General features: G+C 45.3%; 2 protein-coding genes across 2 annotated transcripts; one reads left to right on the top strand and one right to left on the bottom strand.

Annotated features, from left to right (window-relative positions):
* Nucleotides 1–9,495: 9,495 nt before the first annotated feature.
* Nucleotides 9,496–19,938, bottom strand: LOC105276361. The gene is made up of 8 exons (XM_011333899.3): nucleotides 19,652–19,938; nucleotides 18,259–18,398; nucleotides 15,450–15,635; nucleotides 14,892–15,008; nucleotides 14,258–14,345; nucleotides 13,866–14,004; nucleotides 12,859–13,604; nucleotides 9,496–11,953 (listed from the first exon to the last, which is right to left on the bottom strand). The coding sequence occupies exons 1-7, from the start codon at nucleotides 19,920–19,922 to the stop codon at nucleotides 13,394–13,396; spliced, it is 1,152 nt and encodes a 383-aa protein (XP_011332201.1). The 5' UTR covers nucleotides 19,923–19,938; the 3' UTR covers nucleotides 9,496–11,953; nucleotides 12,859–13,393.
* A 2,090-nt stretch (nucleotides 19,939–22,028) lies between these two features.
* LOC105276360 (macro domain-containing protein CT2219) lies at nucleotides 22,029–23,494 on the top strand. Its single transcript, XM_011333898.3, has 6 exons — nucleotides 22,029–22,200; nucleotides 22,266–22,383; nucleotides 22,473–22,727; nucleotides 22,809–22,925; nucleotides 23,000–23,208; nucleotides 23,301–23,494. The coding sequence occupies exons 1-6, from the start codon at nucleotides 22,186–22,188 to the stop codon at nucleotides 23,385–23,387; spliced, it is 801 nt and encodes a 266-aa protein (XP_011332200.1). The 5' UTR covers nucleotides 22,029–22,185; the 3' UTR covers nucleotides 23,388–23,494.
* Nucleotides 23,495–25,196: the final 1,702 nt, after the last annotated feature.

Raw genomic sequence — 25,196 nt, 5'->3', positions numbered from 1 at the left:
CGTTACACGTACGCTGCACTCTGTCCCCCGAGTGCCCCCCGCTCCCCGTGGACGATCGGCCGGTCTTGCATGCGTGCGACCGGATTTATTTTTAGCAACCGACATTCCCGATGCGCACTTGAGGCGACGTGTCGGATCTCGTCGGCACGGAAATACACGCGCGAACAAACACTCGACGCAATCATTTCGGCGTTGATCACATAATCGTGTCTCCTGCACTTTTTGCGGAGTCCTCGTCGTTCATTATCACGCCTGCCGTCATCGCGTGCCTGCGATCTAGAATTCAGCAATCTCGATTCGATCGCCTCGTAAGGTGCCTTTAATTTCTCTTCTCTTTCGCCAAGGATGCAGAGATTACCCGCGATCGAGAGGGGACAAAGTCAATTATTCAATTTCGCCATGGTTCCACGAAAGGAAATAATTTGATTATGTAAATCATTAATATATTTAAGTATCAAAGTGCGGAGTTTAAGCCGATTTGAATGACGATCATCGGACTTGACGAGCGTCTCTGGAGGAACATCCCCACATCATCACACATCCGCGCACGATCTGGAAGAAGTGAGCGGGAACAAAACGCTCGTACTCGCTGGAATCGCTTCAAAAAACGCGATCGCGCGTCGAGGGGCGGATTAGGCGACATAATCCGTCGCTTATTTTCCCATTAGCGGCCACGGTGCAACGTAGAGATCGGCGCGCGAGATTTTTTGTCCCGTTCGCGCGAACAGGCGTGAACACAGGTAGCCGATCCGGAACCCGCACAAGAGAGTCCCCCGGCCTAATGCCCGAAAATATGCTCTTTATGTGTCACTGGCCACTTTATGCCGCAGTTCACGCCGTGTCAACGGACCCGTTCGTAGATTCGAGGGCTCGATAGGCCTTCCGCTCGTCGAGCGATACACAACGAACGTTATTTATAGCTGCCAAGTGTCGTTATTAGCGCGAAGTGAATAATCGGACAAAAAGACGAATTTTATTGATATTCGGTGTACGATGGCATTTGTAGATTTTTATATAATTTAATTTAAGGAAATGTTGATCGAAATGATGCTTCGTAGTTGTTGCATGAACGCACTTTTCTTGCAGCAAAGTTTTCCGGATTGCGCAGGCGTTATCGAGTTGACAATCTGTAATAAACCGTTGTAGATTAATGAGTCGCGTTATAACTATAATTATTATTACCTACCGTCCAGCGCGTGAGAGGCGCTGTCTTTATTAGGGCTTACGTAGCTCGTAGGGCGTCGTAATAGGTTGAAATTGTCGATTACACGGTTAGTTAGACGCGCTCGGTGATTTGAGGGTAGCGCGCGAGCGGTGTATTGTCATCATCCCCCCGTAACGTTTGTATGCATATCCCTGTATCTTCTTAGGAAGCGCATCTCGCTCTAAGTCCATGCGTTTCACAAATTAAAGAGGCGGAGGATGAAAAAAGATGGATGAGCAGCAACTCTCGCAAAGTGCAAAACGTGTCCAGCGATACGTGTCTGAAATCCCGAAATTGCAGCTATATTATTGGAGTCGTTTTTTTTCGATGCAAAAAGATGTAATCCAAAAAGATGAATCCATTCGATTCGACGAGATTCGTGAGGGGCAAGTTTTGTTTGGTAATACTTATATCGGTGCATTGCGTAAAACGGTGATCGAAATCGCGAACTACGTAACGACGAAATCACGAGCGACGCACATGAAGGATCGTATTGCACGATGCAACGATTACTATGCAACTGCATATGCTTTGGTATGCATACGACGCAGCTCTCATGTCGAAGATCGGTCAACCGGAAAATTTACTTCACATTCATGGATATTTCAAAGAAATATCCATGAGCGCGATAGCCGATGCCAATAGCATCGGTATTTTACGAACGTAACGGAATACTGCATTAAAACCTCGATCGTCGATTGTGACCGCGTCACTAAAATGAATCCCATAATTCGCGTTTGAACAATGTAAAAAAAGTATCTAATTTTTATAACAACACACAAGAACGAAATGAAATAGCGGTTCCTCGAAAGTGTTTTTCTCAGCGTCGAAAACAAGTAAAAAAAAATATGCAACGACGCGACGTCAATCGACATCGATCGAGCCAATCAATCGAACCTTTTTGAAGCTCTCTTCCTGTTTTTTACAGCTTTTATCGGAGGTGCAAAGGCGCGGAAACCGCGCGTGAACCTCTCACTTACCCCCTCGCTGTAACGAATAACGTCGCATTGGAGTTTTGCGAAAAGCAGAAAATGGAGATAAAAAAAGAAGGGAAAAGGGATAAGCAACGGGGAACTCGATGTTTAATGGCGTGGACTCGCGCGGCGGTGTCGAGATTTATGGTGGCGGCTAATTATTATCGGGACACGGGGGAGAAAGCGCGACATGTGCCCGGAGCGGCGTAATGGCGCAACCCTTACGGCAGCGGCTCAGGATAGGGAACCGTGGATGTGACGCCAATTATGACGATCTCTGATGGATCTGCCGGGGGCCGGAACGGCGACGTTTATTAAGGCTTGATACCCGCACCGGCTAATGGACGCCACGCCGTGTGTCACACGATGGGACGTACGTTTCACGCATCGCTTCGCCCACGATGAGACCGCCATCACAAATGCGTAACCATGATACGGTGGCGAGATATTTGCCTATCTTGTCGATCGTGAAATGCTTTAAAAACGATCCTCCGCATGGATCTCTCGTTCAACTGCAACGGATAAATAATTGGAGAGAAATAAATAATGAGTTAGTAACAGGAGCAAAATGGAGAACGAACGAGCTGCGTGCGTTCTCCAGGAAAGATATTGTTTAGCATTTTGCTATTAATAATTGTTAAAAGTTTCTTCGTCTTTCTCTCGCTGCGGATTAAATAAAATATTATTTGTTTAAAAGCGGACAGTGTTTACCGCGGAAAACCGATGCGGTTTTCATTATGTTGGCTAGTCCATAATCATTAGAACGGCGGTTTGCTGCTCGCACGGATGCACAATTCCTCGTACGAGAGACTCCTCCCCATGTGCCAGTTCGCACTTTCCACGTTCCCTTATCAGTGGAACCTGTGTCAGGTGAGTTTTGTGGGAAAAAAAGCTGGACGTAGTTCCGCGCGCAGCGGATCGTCTTACGCCAACTCGCACGATTTATCTGCAGGTACATCGCAACGCGCTCGAATCGTCGCGAAACGTTGCAGCGTGCCACTGCGGGGCACACTCTCACATAATCACTTTACGTAATTCGACGATAATAAAAGGATAAAAGAAGAGAGAAATATATCTCGAGAGTCCCGGTGAAGCGCGGCGCGTACTTTTCCATGAAATCGACCCCTCGGCGATCTCCTTTCGATCGGAAATTAGAGAAGTCGCGGGATCTGCAGTCCCAATTTGAAAGAATCCAAAATCTCTCGCGCGGTCACCTTTCACAGCGATCTGACGAGATTTGGAGTCTCCCACGATGCGCTATCGCGCACGGTGCACTCCGTATTACACGAATCTTATTCATAATTATGGAATTAACACCCGCAAACGTACTTTTGCCGTTACTGCCCATCAAACTGTAAGAGAACAATAAACAAATGGTCAATTGTACATTCGCAAGTCGCCTTGTCGAGTCAGACTTGACATCTAGCAATTTATTTATTCCTCATATACATTCATATATGAATACTGTATATGTCATACGTATTTTACAATTAAATAATCACGTAAAAAGTCAGACAATCCTCAAGTGGCTGATATTTCTTTGAGATATTTTGGCAGAATTTCCTCAAGATATCACCACGAAACTGCTTCGCTCTTCCCGACTTCCGGCGAAGATCCTTAGTCCACGATTCCTGCGACGCTTCCTACGACATGTTCGCACTCCCACAGGGAGTACCCGATAAAGGGCTTGACGCCATAGGGCGACGTCGCCGCTGTTGTATCGACAATATGTTCCGGATCCTTAATAACGACGACAGAGTGAAGCGGTATTAAGAGGCATTACAAAGCGGCGGACACTTGAATGCCCGTCGAGGAGGGTTCGCGCGCTCTTGAAAAGAGCATCTGAACACGAGGAACGCCGTGCTGCCGCCATCCCACCCTTCACGTTATTATGAACGCCCTTCTTTCTGTCCCGTGTCACCATGTCTCCGTCCTTCCCTCGTCGCCGCTTCGTTCACGGGACTTCCCTCTTCCTCTTTGGCTGAGACACCCCTGTACATGCCACTATTCGACCACCGAATGGTTCGCGAGGGTATAAATATATAAATATTATATTGTACTTCTTATTCACTCACTCGATAATGGCAAGACTCTGTTTCGATTCGAGTAAGTTAGGAAAACTTATAAATTAATTTTGCACATGCACGTATGTCCGATTGTAAATGTTTTAAGTTTATCTTCGGACTGTTGTGTGTATTTAATCTATACGCATGATTAAATAAGGCTAATGAAAATTGTTATTAATTGATTGATGTCAGTTTCAATTAAAAAATGTACACTTAAAATGTAAACTTAAATAAAGAAAGTTTAATATTGAACACTTAGTTGTTTGGAAATTATAGATCGCAGGTGTAGATCGAAATTTATCAACAAGTGCCGAATAATTTAATGTTTTATACAGCAACCATTGAAATTGAATACTCTTTTGCTCGGAATGAAAACATGTGAAATAAAAATGCGATGTTAATATGAGCAAATAAAGCTCCGAAATGTACATTTATGGCGGACCGAAAAAGGGGGGGTGAGAAAAGTTTTGCAGGTTTCGCGTTACATCATTGTCACCCTGGAGCACCCCAATAGGTAGCTATACGCTTGTAGGTAGGATAGGTGGTGGATGTACGAATCAACCCCACGAAAATCCCCCGTTTACGTGTCCGTGCGTCATACTCCCCGTTAGAGGGTGGTTTTGCAAACGATGAAATCGCCCGAGCCGCAACCAAGATTTATTCAATTAGTTTCACCGCGTTTCCTCTCCTTCCTCGGTTTTGTCCGTCGTGGTTACCCATACAGCACCGATTAATACAGAAAGCTTTCAGGAAGGTTTTAAAATCATTTCAAGATTTCACATTTCATATGCAACATTTCTGAAAGAATTCCGCAATATGTCATATGACATGTTGCAACAGAAATGTTTCTAAAACCTACCACATGCAATAAATTTGAAAAAATGTGAATATTGTAAAAAGTAAAATTATATATATATACCTAGACCAAGTATTCGATCTTTAGTGAAGCTAACCAGTTGACAAAAAAATGCATTATTTTCACGTATCCTTTTTTTCTTTCAAATATAAGTGTTGGTTGAACAGAGAATTATATATCTATATAATTCTTTCCTTTTAATCAACTATTTGGAGGAAGAAAAAGGAAAATATATAATATAAGAATGGCTCTTTGTCAATGTGCCAACAATTCACGCTTTTTAAAGGGAAACTTGGTGAATACTTGGTTTAGCTATGTATGTGTATATCTATATATCTTATATATATAGATATATATGCATATCTATATACATCTTATATATATTATGTATTTTTTTCATTAAGCATATTTCAGAAATCATATTTATTATATTAATTAGATTGTAAATATTAAATAAAAACGTACAATAAAAATAATAAATACATTTTATATATAATTTTTATTATAACTTTTTAGTATTTGCAATCTTCCGAATACTCGTATAATAAATTTAAATATAATTTCTGAAGTATTTTCAATTTATTTTAATAAGAGCTTTGTAATTTGTGTGCAACATCATAGGAAAGTTTCAAAATTATTTCAATTAACCTTTAGTAATATATCAAAAAGATTTCAGCTATTTTAATAATCTTTCGGCAATATTTCAGAAAGGTTGCAGATTGATCTATACCTTTCAGCAACCTTTCTATAAGGTTTTGAATGCAAGTGTCGCGGACATTTTGCTATTCCGGAGTTGTCTCATAACTGTTGCAGAAACATTTTGCAATGTTTATGAGATGCTTTCATCTGTCAGATGAAATACGTCTGAAATATTTCTGAAATGTTTTCGTGCTGTATGGGTAATATACTAATGCTTAAATTGAACAAAAATATTTCCTAACAGAATAAAATGCCGCATACTTGTGAATATTGCATTTGCCGACTTATTATCACAATTACACTCCTTCTGCAAACAACGCGCAATACAAAAATTTTTTTCTTTGAAAAGATCGCGCAATACAAAAATTTCAAAATTTTTCTCGTATTCTTGCTCTTAACATTCTTCTACATCATTATCATTAAAAAGATCTCAGAATCGTCGAATCTCGAAGGTGCAATTTGGACGCTGAAATGTTCTAGAACGTTGGTTCGAAGAATTTCGCTAATTCGTGCGGCAAGCTCGGCAAGTCCGACATATCAGTACTAATTCTTTCATTCTTTCACGCTACACACGTAAGAAGATGACGTTTTCACGAAGACGAGGACGAAACGCTGCCTACGACGATTCTTCGAGCTGACCATGCAGACTCGTCAAGGCCGCGTCGCCTTTTATCGACTTATCAAGACGTTGTCACGCCGAGCCGCTCGTCCACGCTGTGGGAACTGAAGAATCATCGCGTCATACATCCAGGAGGTGTATTTATAGCGTCTCTAGGAAGGAAGGATCTCCTCGGTGAGTCCACGTGTGGGGCTGATTATAGCGCGACTTTGGAGCGCTGCTGCATCGACGCTTTCCCGCCAGCGATAGCGAGCCGGTTCAAACGAAAGAGGAAAGTATTTTTAACCCGCTGCTAAACAGGCGTTAGTATCAATTCAATTACAAAATGACAAATCATCCGATCGTATGATTGAGTACGAGTCATTATGGTGAAAAAAGTTGATTTTATGCACAGGAATGATTCATGAAAATATGTCAACGAGATTTGCGTTTGAGAAGGCAGAATGCGTGCGAAACTATAACTTTTAGAAAAAAGGCGTGAAACTTGGAAAATACAGAAATAAACTAAGAAAATTCTCCGCGAATAGAACATTGTTACAGACGACTTAATTGTTTGTAAATTATATTTAATCGTGTTGAACGATCTCCCAATACATGCGTACTAATGAATTAATAGACACGGCGCTCGATATCGCCGATCTGTCTAAGCGGCACGTGGCGGAAGTAACAGGAGAAATAAAGTAGATGTTGCAAACGCGGAGTCAAGTATTCCATTCAGGCTGTTTAGAGCGTGCTAAATTAATGTTGATTTAACCGCAAATCCCGCCGGCTACCTGCGCGCAGGTACGAAACCACTGGCCTGTCAAAATACGAGCGCAATTCATCACCTCCAGCCTCTTCAGGTTTCTACGAGGACACTAGCCAGGTAAATGGGGTGTTATTGTACGGGGTCTCGTCCACGGATGGGTTTTACAACGAGTTCGCACCGAAGGAAGGTAGGTGGTTGTTTCTTCGTGCCTAACAAGGTGTGAAGTGGTCGCTGACAATGGCACGGTAGTTATCTGCGTGAAATCGTTGTCCTAAATCGAGACGCACCGGGCTGATGAGTGCGTGTACCGTAAAATCATCAGGTTAAAAGATGTACGTTTGTTTTCGACGGGGTAGTGATTAGAAGGATCAGGATTATTGTATGTACAGGAGTATTGTATTATTTTAAGTATTTCTTTATATTTTGTTCTTTAAATGTGTTATAATAATTATAAGAAATGCAAAGAGTTGTAAGCGCGTTCAAGGATATGCATTTATTGACATTCTGACCCATCACTGTTATCCGTGATTAGTCCGACGTCTGTTTAAAATTGTTTTAATGATTTCAGGGTAATTTATGAATATATTTCAATAGCTTCCAGGGCAGGAAAATAGCGAATCGTCCATCGTTCGGTTCCAAACGACGTCTCGCTCGACGTTCTCGCCGCTAACGAGTTCGAAGGGATGAAAGGCGGCGGGTGGGCGATTCGCTGCAACCGCGGTCGTTTATTAACTCAACCCCCGGCGGTGATATCACGCGAGACATAACTTACGCTTGGACAGGGTTGCAAACTACACTATACAGAGAAATAGAGAGACAGAGAGAGAGAAAGAGAGAGAGAGAGAGAGAAAAGGGGAGGAAGAAGGGACGAAGGGTGAAAGCGGGGAAGATAACCGTACGTAACGACGCCCAAGGTTATGGCGTTACACGGCGGATGGTGGAGTGGCACCGGTGTCCAGTGACTCCCATGTCGGCTTGTTATCCGGACCGCCCCGTCGTTATCTGCAATTACCCCAAAACAGCCCCTAGTTTATAAATTATAGACCACCCCCGCCGTCCCGCCGTACGTACGTAGAACGAGGGTACGTACGTACGTACGTACTCCCTTCGTTCTCGCTCCGCTCATCGCACGCGCGGAGCATCCCCCTCGGTATCTGGTACAGTACATCTGTCATCAAACGCAAGCCAATTACGCTCAATTATCCCGGTCACCGGCCGCGTTCGCCATGCTGCCGGCACCGCGGCCGTGTTATCGCCGATGCGGCCACGTTATCATCCGACGCGCGCGAAGAATAAATTTCCGGCAAATTAAGCGAAACTGTGTCGCGGTAATTGCTAATTAGGCGCGGGTCGGCCAATTACAAACTCGCACGTGACCACCGCGAGAACTGCGAATATCGCCGGCGAAATTCCGCCGTTCGAATTTCCACTCCGGTGGTTCACGCAAGCTTTCCCGCCTGATATGGTATAACGATATCTCGCTATCTATAATTGCCCTCGCGCAAACGAATGAAATCAATGAAAGCCGACTCGGTTCCGGAACTCGCGTGGTCCTACGAAACCAGTTTAGGTTCGCAGTTTCGTGATTTGATCCGGACGTTAAATTAGCGGAATGGTGGCACATCGTGACCTAATTCAACAGCGTGATCTCCGCGCGACGAGACGTAATCCTCGGTGACGGGGGCAGCGATTTTTCCGATCGCTCGCAGGGGCACCCGCAGCCCCGGGATGCTGTCGCAGACCGACAATGCGATCGTCCCGTCGCGCGCCATTGTCGCGCGAGAGATTTCAATGGACATCGCGACAATGAATTGACGACGGTGCCCCGCGTTGCGCAAAGGGAGCCCCTTCGGACTGGCATAAGCCTGCTTGACTGTACTTTTCACGCCCTTTCCGCAGCGCGAGATTATTATGTCTCCGACCCTCCGGCGCGTGAACGCCAAATAGACATCTGCTTTCGAAAGGCGTAATGCCCCATGTATATGAAACGAAACGCGATTACGGGATCCGTATTTTGTCTGTACAATGTTAAGCGCATTCATCTTTCTCGATGGCGACTACATGAATCAGGTATAAATGTGCTCTTACGAGCGTTACATTGTCACTCCAAGAGAGCAGAAAAGAGTCGCTTTGATCATTGAATAATTATCTGGAGCGAGATATTTGTATTTAAGACATTTGCTTTCTATGGGAATCTTTTGCGGCCACAGCCAGAAGCGGTGAAGCAAGAAATGTTCGCTTTCGAACACCCACTTCATCTTGATTGCTCGCATCATTGTTTGCTGTGGAAGCACGTGTAGATAGATGCAATCGACCGTACGCGCTCGCGTGAATTTGTATAACAGCCTTTATTTGATCGATATGATACAATTTTAGTAGATGTATGTCGCTAAGTTACGTGAAATCTCGGTAATCCGTCTCTCCCGTTTCTCTCGCGGTCCTCGTGGCGACGCCACGCATTGCAGTAATCGTTACGAGGCTTGACACTGCGGCTATAATAGGTCACACAAGCGATATGTTCAGAATTCGACGACATTCCAATGCGTCATGAAAGTTTCGCGATTCAGCGGTTTCGCGTCATCGCGCGTCCCTCGCAATTTTGCGGAAAGGCAAGCTACGCCGCGCGACTATCGCCAAAGACTAACAAGCCGAAAAACCGACCAGGTTGGCCGTATAGCGAGACGCGAAACCGCGAAATCGCTCTCGTCCATCTCGATAATCGCCGCTACGATAATGATTGACTTTTAGCACAAAAATACATCTCCGTAATTATAAGGTGGACCACTCTCGTGCTAGTTATCACGGTACCGCGAGCATGCGTGATGTTCTGTCGATCTGTTCGATCTACCTCCAGAGGAAAACGCGCTCTAACAATGCTAACTCTGGAGACTCGCGTCTGTCGAGAGACCGTCCCTATATTGTACAGAGGGTAATCGTTTAAAGACTGCTTCGTAGATTTACTCAAATCCTTTCAAGATCTAGTGAATCGTCATAACGCGGCCGGCCACATTCTCACGTCGACGACGACGAATCTTGGAAATACGATACATACGATATATCCGTAATATATTTACACACGAAGTAACTTTAATATATGCATTTGGAAGACAGAGGTTTATATGTTATGCGTATATCGATAACGTAAGTTTAATCTTCATGTATATATATAATATGTATATGTCTATCTATACGAGACGTATGTGTGCGCGCATAATTATGTATAATCTCCAATTGCATGCACGCGCGAACGCATACGCCTTACACTTAGGTACGCCATAACTCGTTAATAACTATATTAATAATTATCGCGCCGCCATCGCCTGCGATCAGCCACGTATCCGATGTAGAAATGAACCTGCCTTCATCGTCAACGCACTCAACCGTCCTTTCGTGTCAATATATGCGTATGTCTTAAATAAGCGATGAAACCGCGGAATATCGTCATTTGCGCGACACCCTCTTCCGTTCCGACGTGAATTTATGTTGATTTAATTACGCAGAATTTTATACCGACCAAACATCGTTGGCGTAAATCATTCCTCAATGACGAATGATTTACAACGTTCTTAACAAGCAAATATTCACGATGATAACTGGATATATCCAAGAAAATTCGAAATAGAGGACATAGAATACAGAGAGAAAACTCTTGCGAGAGAAAAAGTTTGCGAGGGAAAATCGCGTACGCTAATTCTCACAAGTGCCCTTTCGCGTTCGTAGCATACGCGTGACATGTCTTATTCATCATCGCTCATGTATTTACATGATATATTATACAGCACACACAGTATTATATACCTCGAATGAAAGAATCTTAGCCTTAGCGTAACGCCGTTCTCAATACGAGCAGTTTATTAGTATGGTTCTTAAAAATTGACATATTCATATAAATATCTCGAAGAAGATTTGAGAAATATATATATATATATATACGCTGCGAGATACATATGCAATTTCCCGCCTACTACGAAAAAAAAAATAGCGAGTTCGAATGACAAGGTAATCTGAATCATAATTTACGATTCGTCACAAATGAAAACACCAACGGATGACAAATTAATTGTATTTACAGCTGAACGCGTTAGACACAAATAAAAATCGAGTAGAATCGATACGTAAAAAATTGCCGATCTACCGTTAAATTATACAGACGACTGCTATATACAAGATGGATAATTAAGGCGTCCCGTCGAATGTATCAGTGCACGTAATACATTCACGTTAATTAATCTAATCCGCCTATCTAAGATCGTTAGCTGCCGGGAAGGACCGTTTTACGTTCTCTCGGGCATCGGAGCCACGCTTCGGAATTTTTTCATGTGGATTGACGTTATCACTACACGTAATCTATAGTTGTGTTCACAAAGGGAGCGAAGGTATCGCTGTGTCCCCTTAATTGCGATGCGAGTGCCTGTCGCGCATGACGGACGTTAACTTATATCTTTTTGGTCTAGAAAATTATGTAAAATCCAAGAATCTCCAAGTAATTGATGTTAAATTTTGATGACGACAAAATACAAAGGCTTGAGGACTGTTTCTCTCCCAATGCTCTCATGTGTGATGTAACGACGCGCAAATCGGGATCTACCAGCTGCAAAGTCTACGGATACAACCGTCCGAGTTTGCGACTCTCATTTCTCCAGTAAATTCCAAGCGAATGCGAATTGACAGACGCGTAAGATATGTTTAATCAAGAAATTCTATTGCATCGTCCGTCAACAGTTTGATAATGTGATATCTCGATATGTGTGATATCCAACTCAGTGTTCGCATATTAAGGGGGGAGCCTGCTTTAGAACGCTGAAAATAAGGTATATTTTACGAATTGTTTTTGGAGAAACTATACAGCGGATCATTATAAAACTTTGATGCATTTATTAGTACATGTTTAAAGATAAAAAAAATTATTTTTTTATTTGAATATATCGCTTGTAGAGGTCGTCCTGGAGAAATCTTAGTGCAGCCGCGTCGCCGGCATTGCAAATTGGTGAGCATTCTCCTGCCTCCAAATTTCGTCTAAACTGAAAAATTGAAATATCTTCTCGTTATTTATGAATTCCCATCGTCGATGAACCAAAGAGAGAAGAAAAAAGTTGAAAAGTGCCAAAATGGTGGAACTTAGAACACAAAAGTACGATTTTTAGGTAAAGTTTTTGAACTTTTTCATGCAAAAATAATTGTTTAACTTAATGTTTTTATGAATATTAAAGGTTCATCGACGATGGGAATTCATAAATAACGAGAAAATATTTCAATTTTTCAGTTTGGATGAAATTTGGAGGCAGGAGAATGCTCACCAATTTACAATGCCGGCTGCACTAAGATGCCTCCAGGACGACCTCTACAGGCGATATATTCAAATCAAAAAATAATTTTTTTTATCTTTAAACATGTACTAATAAATGCATCAAAGTTTTATAATGATCCGCTGTATAGTTTCTCCAAAATAATCGTAAAATTATACCTTATTTTCAACGTTCTAAAGCAGGCTCCCCCCTTAATACATTAAAACGCAAGAAACGTTCCAATTTTCGAATCGACGAACATTTCCAATGATTTCGTTAAAAATGGTACTCAGCTGAAAGTTTGATAGACGATTAATTGACGATTAATTAACGAGATAAAAATGCGATTAAAAATCATTTTAAGATATGTATCGCTTGACTTGACGCTTGCCAGATGATCGGGGAACCACTATTATCACTGGGCAACGAATACCAATTTACCGAAAGATAGTGGAATTCTAATGTTGGGTACTCGACGTTACCCAACACATCGAAACAATAGTTTCTGCTAAAATTCTTTAAAAACTCCGATTACGCACACGCTGCAAATGTATATTCGTAAGAGGGAGAGATATCGGATACTCAGATATGTCTACTTAAAAGGGTATCTCTGTATGATATCTCGCCTGCTCGGAACCCGCTTTAACATCGCCGGATTTCCATCTCGCCGATCCGCTCATCAAGATTCCATCAGCGACGATTGCGAATCGTCCCGGCGAGAAATCCGCCGATGCGTGCGCCTCGCGAGGAAGAAGAAGCGTCCAACGGAGAACTAGATGAATCTCTGATTTCGGCTGGCGCGAGGGGATGGTCGGGGGTGGTGCTTTAAAACTGCGGTGGTCGCCCGTTCGCGATCACCGCGGCGTTGTTCTTATTCCTTTTTGGCGGTACGCTTTGCTGCTTTGGCATCGTCGTGACAGTGGGATCCTCTTCTGGGGTTCCTTACTCCATCGTGTCGTACTTGACTTTCTTCACCTTGAAGTATCGATAGGCCGCGTAACCGGTGATCGTCAGGAGGACCGCGGCGGCCAGCGTGGAGCCGACCGCTACCGGCGCGGTCTCATCTCTTCCGGCGCGCGCGCTCAGCGCAGTGCACGAGAACTCGGCGGCGAACTCGTTGTTCTTGAACTTGAACGGCTGCAGCTTGATGTTCCTGAAAGTTCCCATTGCCCCCGTTAGTACCTCATGCATGTCTTTTTCTCGCGCGACGCTCGAATACTTTGCCGATAAAATACGGATGGTCGTAACGATATTTGTTACGTAAGATAGGAAGGAATTTATGTCATGGAAATTTTTATCAACGACAAGCTCGCTTTCTGATGTGTTTAAAGGTTTGGGGATGTTAAAGCTACTACGACTAATTTTTATCTACGTAAAAAGTGATTTAACGTAATATTAATTGGATGAATGGTACCATAGAAATACGGTGGCGTGATTCTTGCCGTCGGTGAGCGGAATTTGGGTTTCGTTGGCGCAGGCGTACGATTTGCCGACTGGCGTGGGGAACAGCATGGAACTGTGCTTCTGGCCAGTGCTCAATCGAATAGTCTTGTCTGCAATATCGAAAAAAAATCATTAATTCTGGTTAATATTTGATCGAAACATGTGAAACATATTCGAGTAATTTAATTTTATCGTTTACAAATTTGAAGAGAAATTAGATTCGACAGCTTGATGTATTCACTGCGTAATTGTTAGCACTTTGCAAACAATTAAGTAATTGACTTGTGCGACATCATCTCGAAACGTTTCGCGTGGAATGGAGAATTACGCAAAATTAGTGAAATTGACACCAGTTGCACTCACTCGGCTGATCAATGTGCTCGAAGTGTTTGTCGCTAGAGTTGTAGATCAGTTCAATCTTCTCGACGTACCAGCGTTCGCCACCGGGTGTCTGGAAAATGAGTAGCGAAATCAAATAAGTATAATTTAGTATTAATAAGAGTTAAAATATAAGTACTAATATAACTACCTTGAATAAAAAAATGTGTGCCTTACTAAGAGAAACTCTTTATATGCTTAATTATCTTTTAACGTGAGTTACTGAGAAATTAGAGAGACAAGACAACGCGATGTAGTCCTAAAGCAGATTTTCATTGTCGCATACGGGTAACATCTACCGCTCGTCGAACGCAATTTTTCCTTTGACGATATCGCGTCACTTTCGATAGAGAGAGTTTGAGTTATTTTTACCCCGCCTACTGTAGCGGTTCGCGATATAATTGTGAAATAGCGTGGTGGTACCTCCTGACACGCAGTCAGCGATACAAAGGTGAAAATCAAATGAACTATATGCCGGCAAAAGGGTCACGTATTGATTTTCGCGGGAAGCGACACCGTACCTGGCAATCCGGATTTATCCCCCGGCTAATTGCCCTCCGACCTGACAATTATTCTCTTGACGTAACTGAAAATGAATAAAACATTTTCGGAAAATTACCTTTGCAAAACTCCAAGACAACACGTAGTGTTCCCATTTGAGCGACATCGTCACCGTATTCTCGTTGTCGCAGTTTCCGGTTACGATCGCGTCGCTGGGCACGTAGATGCCTGCGTCCTGAAATTCAGCCTCAATTATAATTGCCAATCAATTTGTTGTTAAGCATCGTTAATTTATTATTATTCTCGCTATTGTCCCTATTATATATTCTATTATATATATTACTAGCTTTAATACCCGACCTTGCCCGGTAGAGTTTACATTAAACAGTGTTTAATTAACTTGTAGTAGGTATAGATACATATAATAGTATAGATAGATTATTTCCTCTGAAAAGAATTATTTAAAAAAAATAAAGACGTTAAGACCTTCTTCTCGTCAAGACGAACAAAGTGATATAACACACTTGTAGGTATAGTTCATGTTTATTGAGAAAATGCATCTCAAAATATGCACTTTCAAATTTATATAATAGTATAGATTATTACTATTACTAATTAATTGGTTCTTGTTTAACGAGCAAGATCTTTCCGTCTTTCCGTGATGCAAGATTCTTACCCGGTTGTCCCCGAGCTTCGTGCGATACTTTATGGTGATCAACGCATCCACTTGAAGAAGTATGCAGGCTTGCCCGTTGCTTCTATCCAATCGGTACAAAGGTTGTTCGGAGGAGGGTGCTCTGTGTGTGGTCGTCGTGGTTGAGGGCATGGTCGTGGTTCTTTTCAGCTCGGAGTTGGCTACCGACTTAAAAAGAAGGCGACGACGTTAATTAATAAACGAGCGATGTATCAACGGTTATTTATCGATTACAACGACAAACAAAATCACGTTAATGTCAGCGGAAAATTGTATCAGGGGAAGCTTTCAAAGAAACAAATTGGCTCGAATCGTTCTGCCCACCGCGTAATTCTCCTATTTGCAATTCACATATGTGCAATTTTCATTTTGCGTTTTGCGAGCAATAAAACAACTTCCTTCTATACGCGGCTGACCTTCTGTCAGCGGGCAATGCAAATATGATGCAAATGTACTTTCGCAGGGGCAATTTTTTTTCCCGCGCGCGACGAGTCATTAAGGGCCCGCGCAGCAGCGTTGCAACAAGTGTAAACCTGCTGTTACATCAGGAGCATGAGCAGGGACATAGCTCTCTCTCTCCTAAGTCCGTTGCGGGTGGGTAATAGTAAAAGTTTCCACTAGGATGACGCAAAGTCTTTGCACGGTGATGTCACGTAATACCATCGAAATGTCAAGGAGTATAAAGCCGGCTATTAAACGTTAGAAAAAACTTAACGTCGGGGAGTGTAAATACTCTATACACGCGAGTGTAGCGAGTTGTCGAGATTCTCTCTCAATATTAAATGGATAACGATTACTTTTTTTTCAAACTCATACTCATTAAATTATTTATTATTCGAACGTTCTGTCGACATTGGGCTAATAAACGATTAAGTTTCATTCGTGATTGCGAGAGGCAATTTTCGATTGTAGGGTACTTGATAAGCTCATACTGTGCGATGGCTGAGTAAATAGCGCGCGATTGTAGCATAGTTTATAAGAAGACATTAATGGAACGAACAACACGCAAGCCGTTAGCTCCTGCAAATTTTATCAGCTATTTAGTATACACCCGAGCGTATTCGCAAGACACGATTCTGCTATCACGATATACAGAATGTCCATATAGATAAAGCGAGTTTCTCCATTCAATTTAGAAGTCAATTTGGATTTTTGTCTAATACAAAATTCCGCGTCACCAGTTTTCGCCTGTCGGCACATCGAAGGTGTCTCTCTTCGCTTAAGGTGCTCCCAGATTCCCGAAAAGGGCAGCGTTCCGCTATCATTAATTCAGCACGCGCAAATTACGGTCGATCGCGAATGATCGCGGCAGTAAAATCCTATACGCGCGATATGCATAGATAAAGCAGAGTACGCCGGTGGCATTTACAGCCGGAAGTTATACGACTTGTGTCGCGACGGCGGTGAAACGTAAATTGCATGCGCGTGTCATTCAGCGAGATATTTTCAAGCAGCAACAGGCCGCGTCCGACGCGAGCGATAAACGCGTTTTATTATGAGGGATCACGCTAGGCGGAGCGATCGCCGGACGATATAGCGTTTCCGTTCTGACACTTTGCGGCCGAGGGCGATCTGGCTGATCCGATTGCAACGGCACACGTGACGCACGACGATACAGGAAGACGCAAAAGGTGTTACGAGTACCACGAGAATCCCTCAGACAATATCAATGTTCGACAGAACTTTCGCGTGGCACTAGCATTGCAACTGGAAGTGGCTGTCATTTACGCTATCGTCTCGCGATAGCGTTCATAGAAATAGCGGTATCGTGACGATGTCACATTATGCAAGAAACAATTGTTTCTTAACTTAAGTTCCCTTTTTTTCTTCTTCTAAATCCCTCCCCTTTACGGCGCGGCGCCGTCGTACGCGCGAATGAAGGCCGGCACTAACTTTCGACGTTAAAACAAAAGAGAGGACGTAAAGGGAAGACGCAAGGAGCAGGCAACAATAAGGCCAAGGCCGCGCGAACAAGTTTCTGAGATTGCTTTACGTGCCGTGCTCCTTTATAAATTTCACGGGTTATTATACGTTATAACGTGACACCGGCGTAAAACCACCCTCGCGGTCACGCCGGAGTAAGGTCGCGGCTTTGCCAGGAGGAAAGCTTCGCGAGGGCGGCTTTCCCAAGAATGGAGCGCGATCTCAATCGGATGACGACGTCCGGGTATTTTCTCCGGAATTAATTATCGGATTTCACCCTTGGATTAAGTAAACCGCCCGTAATGAGCGGTAACGCGATTACACGCGGATTTTAATGCGGCTCGCGTACGTAGGAGTGGTCGCCGCCCACCCTGCACAGAGGGTATTAATGGGTGTAGATGGGTGCACGTAGATATGCACGATCCAACGTCGGCCGATCGCTCGCAACCCTTAGCGTGAACATATTCCAGCGTGTTCCGCGAATCCATTTAAATAATTACTCCTGCGTAAAAGAATACGATTGTGCTTCTAAAAATGCATACAAGTGCATATCGATCGGTGAAAAGAAAACGCTGCACTCGCCTGGTAATGTAACGCGGTTGCAAATAAATTGTTGAGGAAGCCCGTAATTGAGCGTTTAACGCGCGCGCTGAACTGTTCCGAGATCTGAGTTTGACGATTAATGACGATTAATTGTAGATTAATTAGGATTGATTAATCATGCGTACTTTTAATAATTGAGTTTGATCGTCGGTGATTGATGAAAATGTAGGAATGGTGCTTGCAAAGAGAATCCCGGAGAGTAAGTGAGAAAAAACGGTGCTAAGAATTCCGAGCATCGCGTATACGAAATCTAATGGATACTTACAAAAGGTATTCTCGTTCTCGGAGTGGGCATGTCTACAAAGACTTTCAGTGTCCTACGTGTGGTGTAACGTAGTTGCTCCTCCAATTTAAGTGGCATCGGCGAAGGGAGAGAGACACTTAGCGCTATACCTGAGACACACCCTGCGAAAAGTGACTTTAGTAAGAATGTGGTAATGTCACAATGCACATATACACGTACTACATTTTGCGAATTAATGACAAATTAGAATGGATGCATGCAAGAAGATTGTTTACAGTTAAATATTAATTTCTAACTCGACGAAATGAGATGAAGGAAAGAAGTGCAGAGTTTAAGTCTCTCTAGTCGAGCTTAAAAATAAAATAATTAAGAAAGTTCGCCAAATAAAAGGCGATTCAGAATTCATTATTCAACGTTCAACATCTGAACTCCTTCGGTCTAACTTTCCCCTTCCGTGAATGAATAATTCGCGCCGCCCTTTTACGTTCCGCGCGAATTAGGCTCCGAAATCGAGGGTTAAATCGAAACTGAGGCCAAAAATAAACATCCTAAAAATACTGGGGAGTATCCCTCAGATCGATTTAAAGTGTAAGTTGAATCTGGATTTTCAGTTATAAAAGACCTCGAAAGCACATAATTTATTTAAGAGCCTCGTCCGCGGAATTTCTTGAGAATGCCATTTCTCACGTGAAAGCACCCTCGTTTGTCTTGCTTCTCACAATATGCTTGTCTTACTTCTCACAATCCTCATATATACCACACTGGTGCTGTAGCAGCACTACAATCGCGTAATTGTAGGGTTGCCAGAAACACCGAGTAAGCGAAGAAAATAATATTCCGCGAACACGGCTATTCAGCACAATTCCGTTACGGCCAAGTCCACACACACACACACACACACACACACACACACACACACACACACACACACACACATATAAATGCACGCATACGCGTTACCAATTTTACACCGGAATTCCATAATGACTTGGATTACAGCCTCGAGCTTTGCAAGTAAATAAGTGAGAGCTTTGATCAGAACTCTTTGATCGCGCCTCTTTGAAATCTCCAGTTACCGACGTTCGCGGCGCTTCAACCCTTCGACGCACCGAACGCTCGCGGATCTCCTCTGCAACCCTCATTATTCCGCACGTACTTTCACCGCGTTCTACTTCAGCATCTCACCAACCACGAGCAACAACTCCAATCCTCCCTATCCTACAATCCGATCCAACTGGAAGTTCAAATTGACGCAATCTTCCAGTATCGGGGCATCGAAGGGTCAAATGACGCAATCCGCCCTCGCCGTTGCAACCCCGTTGACGAATATGGATGTACGTGGAGAAAGAAAACCCGCCAAGTGTCGGCGCACAGCGAGAAAAGGAATCTCGCGCGACCCTTCCGGGAGACTCACACAGTAGGAGGATCGCCCTGCCGTGTTCGCCGCGACGTGACATGGCGTTGCCGCAACTTCCTCGCCTCCTGGTGCACTCCTGATGGCCGATCGACGAGACGGGGAGCACGAGACGGTAACGAGTCGCACACGGAGTCGCAAATCGGCACCCCCAGCGTTCGGTGGTGTGCCGGGACGGGTTGCTCGGTGGCGACGTTTGCGAGGCTTGTGAGGACGAGCGGGAGCGAGCTCGGGGGTGCGGATGGATCGATAGTCGCGCGGCTTTCAGCATGCGCTACTACGCGGCTGCCGTTCGTGCCGTATAACGCACGATGGTAGAGGCACGGTAGGGTGTACTCGGTGGCGACGCCGCCACCACTGTTTCCCCGCCGGTGACGTCGTCGTCGGCCCGTCTCATCGTCAGAGGCTGTTCATTCACATTATGCGCGCATAGCGATTCCGCGTAGGGGAATTGCGGGGGCGACGCGGCAGGAATTTCACCCTTCCGTTTGCTCTCTCTCTCTTTTTCCTTGTTAAAATTTTATTTTTTTTTTTCTAATAGCCAAACGTGACTTCTGGAGGATTGTCTTCAAGATCAGAATTCTCCTCACGGCCAGGACTAAAGGACTAAAATGTGATGAATTTATTTCATCGGTATTTTAGAAATGGAAAATAGCCGCAGCGAGCCAAGTCGGGTAGAATATCTATATGAGATTCCATTTTTTCCTGCTGCGGCGATGCTGCGGGATGCGCTTCTCTCGAGTCTTATATAAGAAAGATATATTTCTAAACTTTTCCAATCATGCAACCGCGCGATAACCCGTGTTCAAGTTCCGATAGTAACTTCCGCAGTTTCCTTATTCCCAATGCAGCAGCCGTAACGTTGTGATATATCCAGCATACGAAACTCTGCGGAACCGCTGCAGTCATATCGCAGTGAACTTTCAGTGGGCGGCCGACGAAAGTTCAAAAGATCATCGATTCTCTTTGCAGATTTGACAATTATACGGTCTTAAGAAAGCTCTCCATAATTCTAAATGTAGCGACTTGTAAAATTGCACGCGATCATGTATGTGTGTGCAAAATATGGTATCTCGTTTGCAATCTCCATCGCATTTTTTAAATGTCAGACCGCGTTCAACATGACCGCGGGGCGCATATTTTTGTTAGCTCTCGTATCAGGATCAGGAGCATTCTGCTTGCACAAATCCAGCTTCAACCACGCTCCGTTCGGAATAAATAAATACAATTATCGGGATAATATCGAAAGCGAAATGGATTCGAATGAAATTCAACCGGTTGCTTCATGCGGGAGAGAGATCCCGCGTGAATACTTTGCGAGACGCACGCCAGGGCATACGCAACGCGACTTGATGTCGCGGAATAAAATGCACTTTTTAAGTTCCATGCTTTTATTCGTGGCAAAGAAGAAAAATGTAATTGTGTGAAAAAATCATGCAATTTCATATTTAATCTCTTCCTCAATCTTTGCAGTCAGCGGAGTGAAAACTCGATCTCACGAAGGAAAGTTTGTAAAAGAAGACCTTCCATTTCGCCCTCCTTTATTTCGTTTTTCATTTTCTCGCGGAGCAAACGTTTGTCTATTAGATTTACACCGGAACTTTGCCGAAACGGCAGTTCGATCGTACAATGTAAGATCGTAAAACCCGTGACATTTACGTGATTGTCGAGCGTTTGGACAAGTGTCCATTAAATGGGGCTGAATTCCGAGTTACCGTTTCGCTGAGGGTGCGCTAACGCCCACGGGCAATTCCACCCACGAATTCCCGCGAATCGCCGCTCATTTCGGCCGTGACTGCGGTAAAAGCCAGACTGTTAGCATCCGGTTATCGAGGTAATTAGATTAGCTCTTATTTTCCGCGATGAATTGGTTTACCGGCCTGGCGAGACTGCCATTTGCAAATCAAATTGCCGCTTCATTCAGTTTTACCGACATCGATCTTATTGCGAGTATAATTGTTCATTATACATTCCACTCCTCGAGCAATATCCCCTTTTTAACTCTTCATTTCTTCATAAGAAGAATCCATTATTCTTCGTTTATCTTCGAAAAAATGAGAGAATAAAATTGCCATTTGTTTGGAATATTATTATTAGATATTTTTCATGTTACATGTAGTCAGGTATTAATTTCGTGAATTTTTATTTATTTATTACTCCAAGATAAATCATTAATTTCGTCACGTTTCTCATTCCACCCTCACCCCCCCCCGCCGAAAAAAAAAGATTTCAACCCCTGCGAGAGGTACATTATCATCGCGCGATTGCTCGCGCTGAAGCTTCGTAACACCGCCGCCAAGTGACAGCACTTGTACGAAAAAGTGAGAAAAAAAGTACCGCTAAACGTCGCGAGGTGGCGGTACCGGCCTCGTCGCCAGCTGATTGAAAAATCTTCAATTCACCGCGTTAGGGCAGCGGTGTCTTCGCGATACGTTTATCGAATTCGTGCGGCGGAATTGTCACAGCGGCGCCTCCTCGCTATCAGCGACGTCGATGACTGGCGAGATTCTCGGAATCGGAGCGAGTCGCGGAATATGCTGGTTCTGAAAGTAAGGCAGACGAGCGTGCCCGGTCCCGCGTGAGCTCCGCTGCGAGAACTGCTTTTGGTTTCTAGGCGACCGTTGTTAGTTGCTCCCGCAGACGCGTCCGCGTCCTTCCGAGCTTCTTGTCGAGGTGCAATTCGGCTGCGTCGACCAGTCCCTGTGGCAGAATGTCGTTCGACGAGGAAAAACGTAAGAGGCCATGATGTAGCGGTCGCACGGTTGAATTGGGGAGGCGGGTTGATCTCGCAGGTATTATCACGTGTCTTTTCTGCGACTAGAGAAATTCTTGAACATGCCGGCGGAGGAGAAGCGAGGTTTCTACAAAGGTAGCGTCACCACCGTGGACCAGGTCCCCACGTGGCCGGAGTACTGGGACAAGAACAAGTCCAGCGTCGCCAGGACCCTCGAGAAGGCGGACAAGGTCGACGAGCAGTTGGCCGGCAAGGTGTCCATGTGGCAAGGAGACATAACGTCGCTCGAGATCGACGCGATCGTCAACGCCGCAAACTCGAGTCTTCTAGGTGGTGGTGGAGGTACGAAGCGCTCTTGTCACAAAGTTCTGCGCGGGATGCACGCATGTTTCCGTGTTCAGTGATGATAACTATCCTCTGCAGTCGATGGAGCCATTCACAGAGCGGCAGGACCGAATCTGAAGAAGGAGTGTGCGACGTTAGGCGGCTGTCGAGTTGGCGAAGCCAAAATCACGGGGGGTTACATGCTCCCGGCCAAATGTTAGTGATCAGAAAATCAAGCCAACGTACACACGTGATTCGCATCTGACTGACGAACAATTGCAATGTTCCAGACGTTATTCATACGGTGGGTCCCCAGGGCGAGAAGCCAGAGAAATTAAGGGAGTGCTACGAGAACAGTTTGGCGCTGGCTAAGGAGAATCACCTGCGCACCATCGCGTTCCCCTGCATATCGACTGGAATCTACGGGTACCCGCAGAGGCCCGCGGCCAAGGTGGCCCTGTCCACGGTGAAGAACTTCCTCGTCGAGAATAAGGACGCCGTAAGGGCATTCAATTTTTTTCGGCACTTTTGCAACTATCTTGGTAGTCTGTGACGTAATAAAATTTCTATCATGGATTGTTCTTTCTTCAGGTGGACAGAGTTATCTTCTGCTTGTTCCTGAAAACGGACAAGGAGATCTACGAGGATTTACTGCAGAAGTATTTCGGTCTCGATTAAGTCTATCAGGTGAATCTCCCATTTTTGCAAGTTTCTTTACAATATTTAGTGTAATTTCATATAAGGTTGTACCTCTGGTGATAAATATAAAGCATTAAGTTCTGCAATCATGTTATCCCGTTCTCGACCTTATTTCCAGAATTGCTCAACTAGCTGCCACGAATTAATGACCCGATTGTACACGAAATCGTGGTTTCGTTATTGCGACATTTACGATGGACTCGCAAGCGGCGTCGTATTACGCGTTTCACGCGCCGACATTGCGTTAATCGCGAGCCTGTTCTGCAAAACTGCAGTTAACAGCAATTACGCGTCACGAGTCGCCGCCGTCGCGGTGCTACGCACGTCTTCAAATTTCAATTTCGAATGGCAACACGGCGCGGAACCGCGAATCCACGAAAGAACGTACGGTTCAAAAAGCGCGCGCGTCGTTCTCGGCGCGCAGGCGCGACGGCGCGCACCGGGGCCGACGACGACGGCGCGCCGCCATGTTGAAAAATCGAAGTGCAGCGACGTCTGTACTCGAGGGTAGGTGGGGGACGGTCGGTCGTTAACGCGGTGTATCTCGAACGGAAAATCCGTCGCGAATGGGCGAATATCCCTGAAGACCGAGGCCCGAGCGCGCCGTCGTACGAGCCGCGTACTCTGCGAGCGTGTCGCGCGACACGGCACGACAGCCCAGCGGAGCGGAGCAAGCAAAGCAAAGCAGCGACAACAACCGTCCGTCGACGTCGTGATCGCCGCCGCCGTGCAACCGCATCGTTACCGCCGCCTCGAGCACACCCAGGGCTTCGCCGGTCGGTCGGTCGGTCGGTCCTCGGTAATCCCCCCGTGGCGAGGCTACGCGGGCACAATTGCATGCCCGGTGAGTAGAGTGAGATACAGCGTGCGCGCCGGAAAGAAGAAAGAAGAGGAGAAAGGAAGAGCGAAGAGGTAGAGGGGGGGCGGAGAAGTACAGTGTCGATAGTAGAGCCGTGTGGCGGTGGCCGGTCGTGCCGTGTATAGCTCGGAGCGAGCGTCGCGAACGCGAGCCGAGAGTGTCCGAGCGTCGCGAGCGTGTCCGTTCGTGTCCGTCCGCGGTGATCTCGCCGCCGCCGCCGCTGTCGTAGCCCGCGCTCGATGCTCCGAGAAGGCGCGATATCGTTCGTCGTCGCCGTGCAACGTGAGAAGAGGTTTCGTACCAGCACGGCGTGCGCATCCGTAATGGGCGAACGGAACGTGCGCGCGTCCGCAACGTGAGCAGTATCGTCCCCGTGTACCGCGGACGTCTCGTTTGGACGCGACGTGGTGAAGGTGCGCGCGAGTGCAGTACGTCAGCGAGCAGACGTATCGCCAAGTGGAGAGAAAGAGAAGGAAGAAGAGTAAGAGAGAAAGAGAGAGAGGTGCCGTCACCCTCGATCTCGACCAGAGGCGAGACAAGAAGGTGGACGTACGTACGGAGGACGGAGTCCCGTAATCCTGAATGGCCGCCGCGGCCGCAGCTTTCTAGGTTACTGACGGACAAGTCGAAGTGCGCGCGCGAGAGCGACCGAGCGCGAAAGAGAGACAGCGAGACGGGAGCGGACGTAAGTGAAAGAAACGGAGGTCGGAAGAGGCGAGGATCGCGAACGCGGGAGGAAGAAGGACAGCGAGTCGTGCGTGCGCGCGTTCGTCCGTCCGTGAGTGAGTGAGTAGTGAGTGAGTGAGTGTGCGAACCGAAAGGACGGCGGCCGAGAGAAAAGAAGAGAAACGTGCGCGCAGGAAAGAGAGACAGAGAACGACCGTGAGCGCTCGCGGGCGCGCACCCGCACCCGCCGCCGCCACCATCGC

The sequence above is a fragment of the Ooceraea biroi genome, chromosome 8, assembly GCF_003672135.1.
Source record: "Ooceraea biroi isolate clonal line C1 chromosome 8, Obir_v5.4, whole genome shotgun sequence".
NCBI classification, from domain to species: domain Eukaryota; kingdom Metazoa; phylum Arthropoda; class Insecta; order Hymenoptera; family Formicidae; genus Ooceraea; species Ooceraea biroi.
The sequence above is the reverse complement of the archived record's forward strand: the minus strand, read 5'-3'. Positions and strand labels throughout refer to the sequence as shown.

What these genes read in the sequence shown, in the direction of transcription:
- LOC105276361 (XM_011333899.3), bottom strand. Translation starts at nt 19,922, where the DNA reads ATGCTGAAAGCCGCGCGACTATCGATCCATCCGCACCCCCGAGCTCGC. An exon ending in TGTCTTGGAGTTTTGCAAAG is followed by an intron (nt 14,346 to 14,891) that starts GTAATTTTCCGA and finishes CTCATTTTCCAG; the next exon opens with ACACCCGGTGGCGAACGCTG. An exon ending in CACGCCACCGTATTTCTATG is followed by an intron (nt 13,605 to 13,865) that starts GTACCATTCATC and finishes GGGAACTTTCAG; the next exon opens with GAACATCAAGCTGCAGCCGT.
- LOC105276360 (XM_011333898.3), top strand. An exon ending in GTCGTTCGACGAGGAAAAAC is followed by an intron (nt 22,384 to 22,472) that starts GTAAGAGGCCAT and finishes TTCTGCGACTAG; the next exon opens with AGAAATTCTTGAACATGCCG. An exon ending in TTACATGCTCCCGGCCAAAT is followed by an intron (nt 22,926 to 22,999) that starts GTTAGTGATCAG and finishes GCAATGTTCCAG; the next exon opens with ACGTTATTCATACGGTGGGT.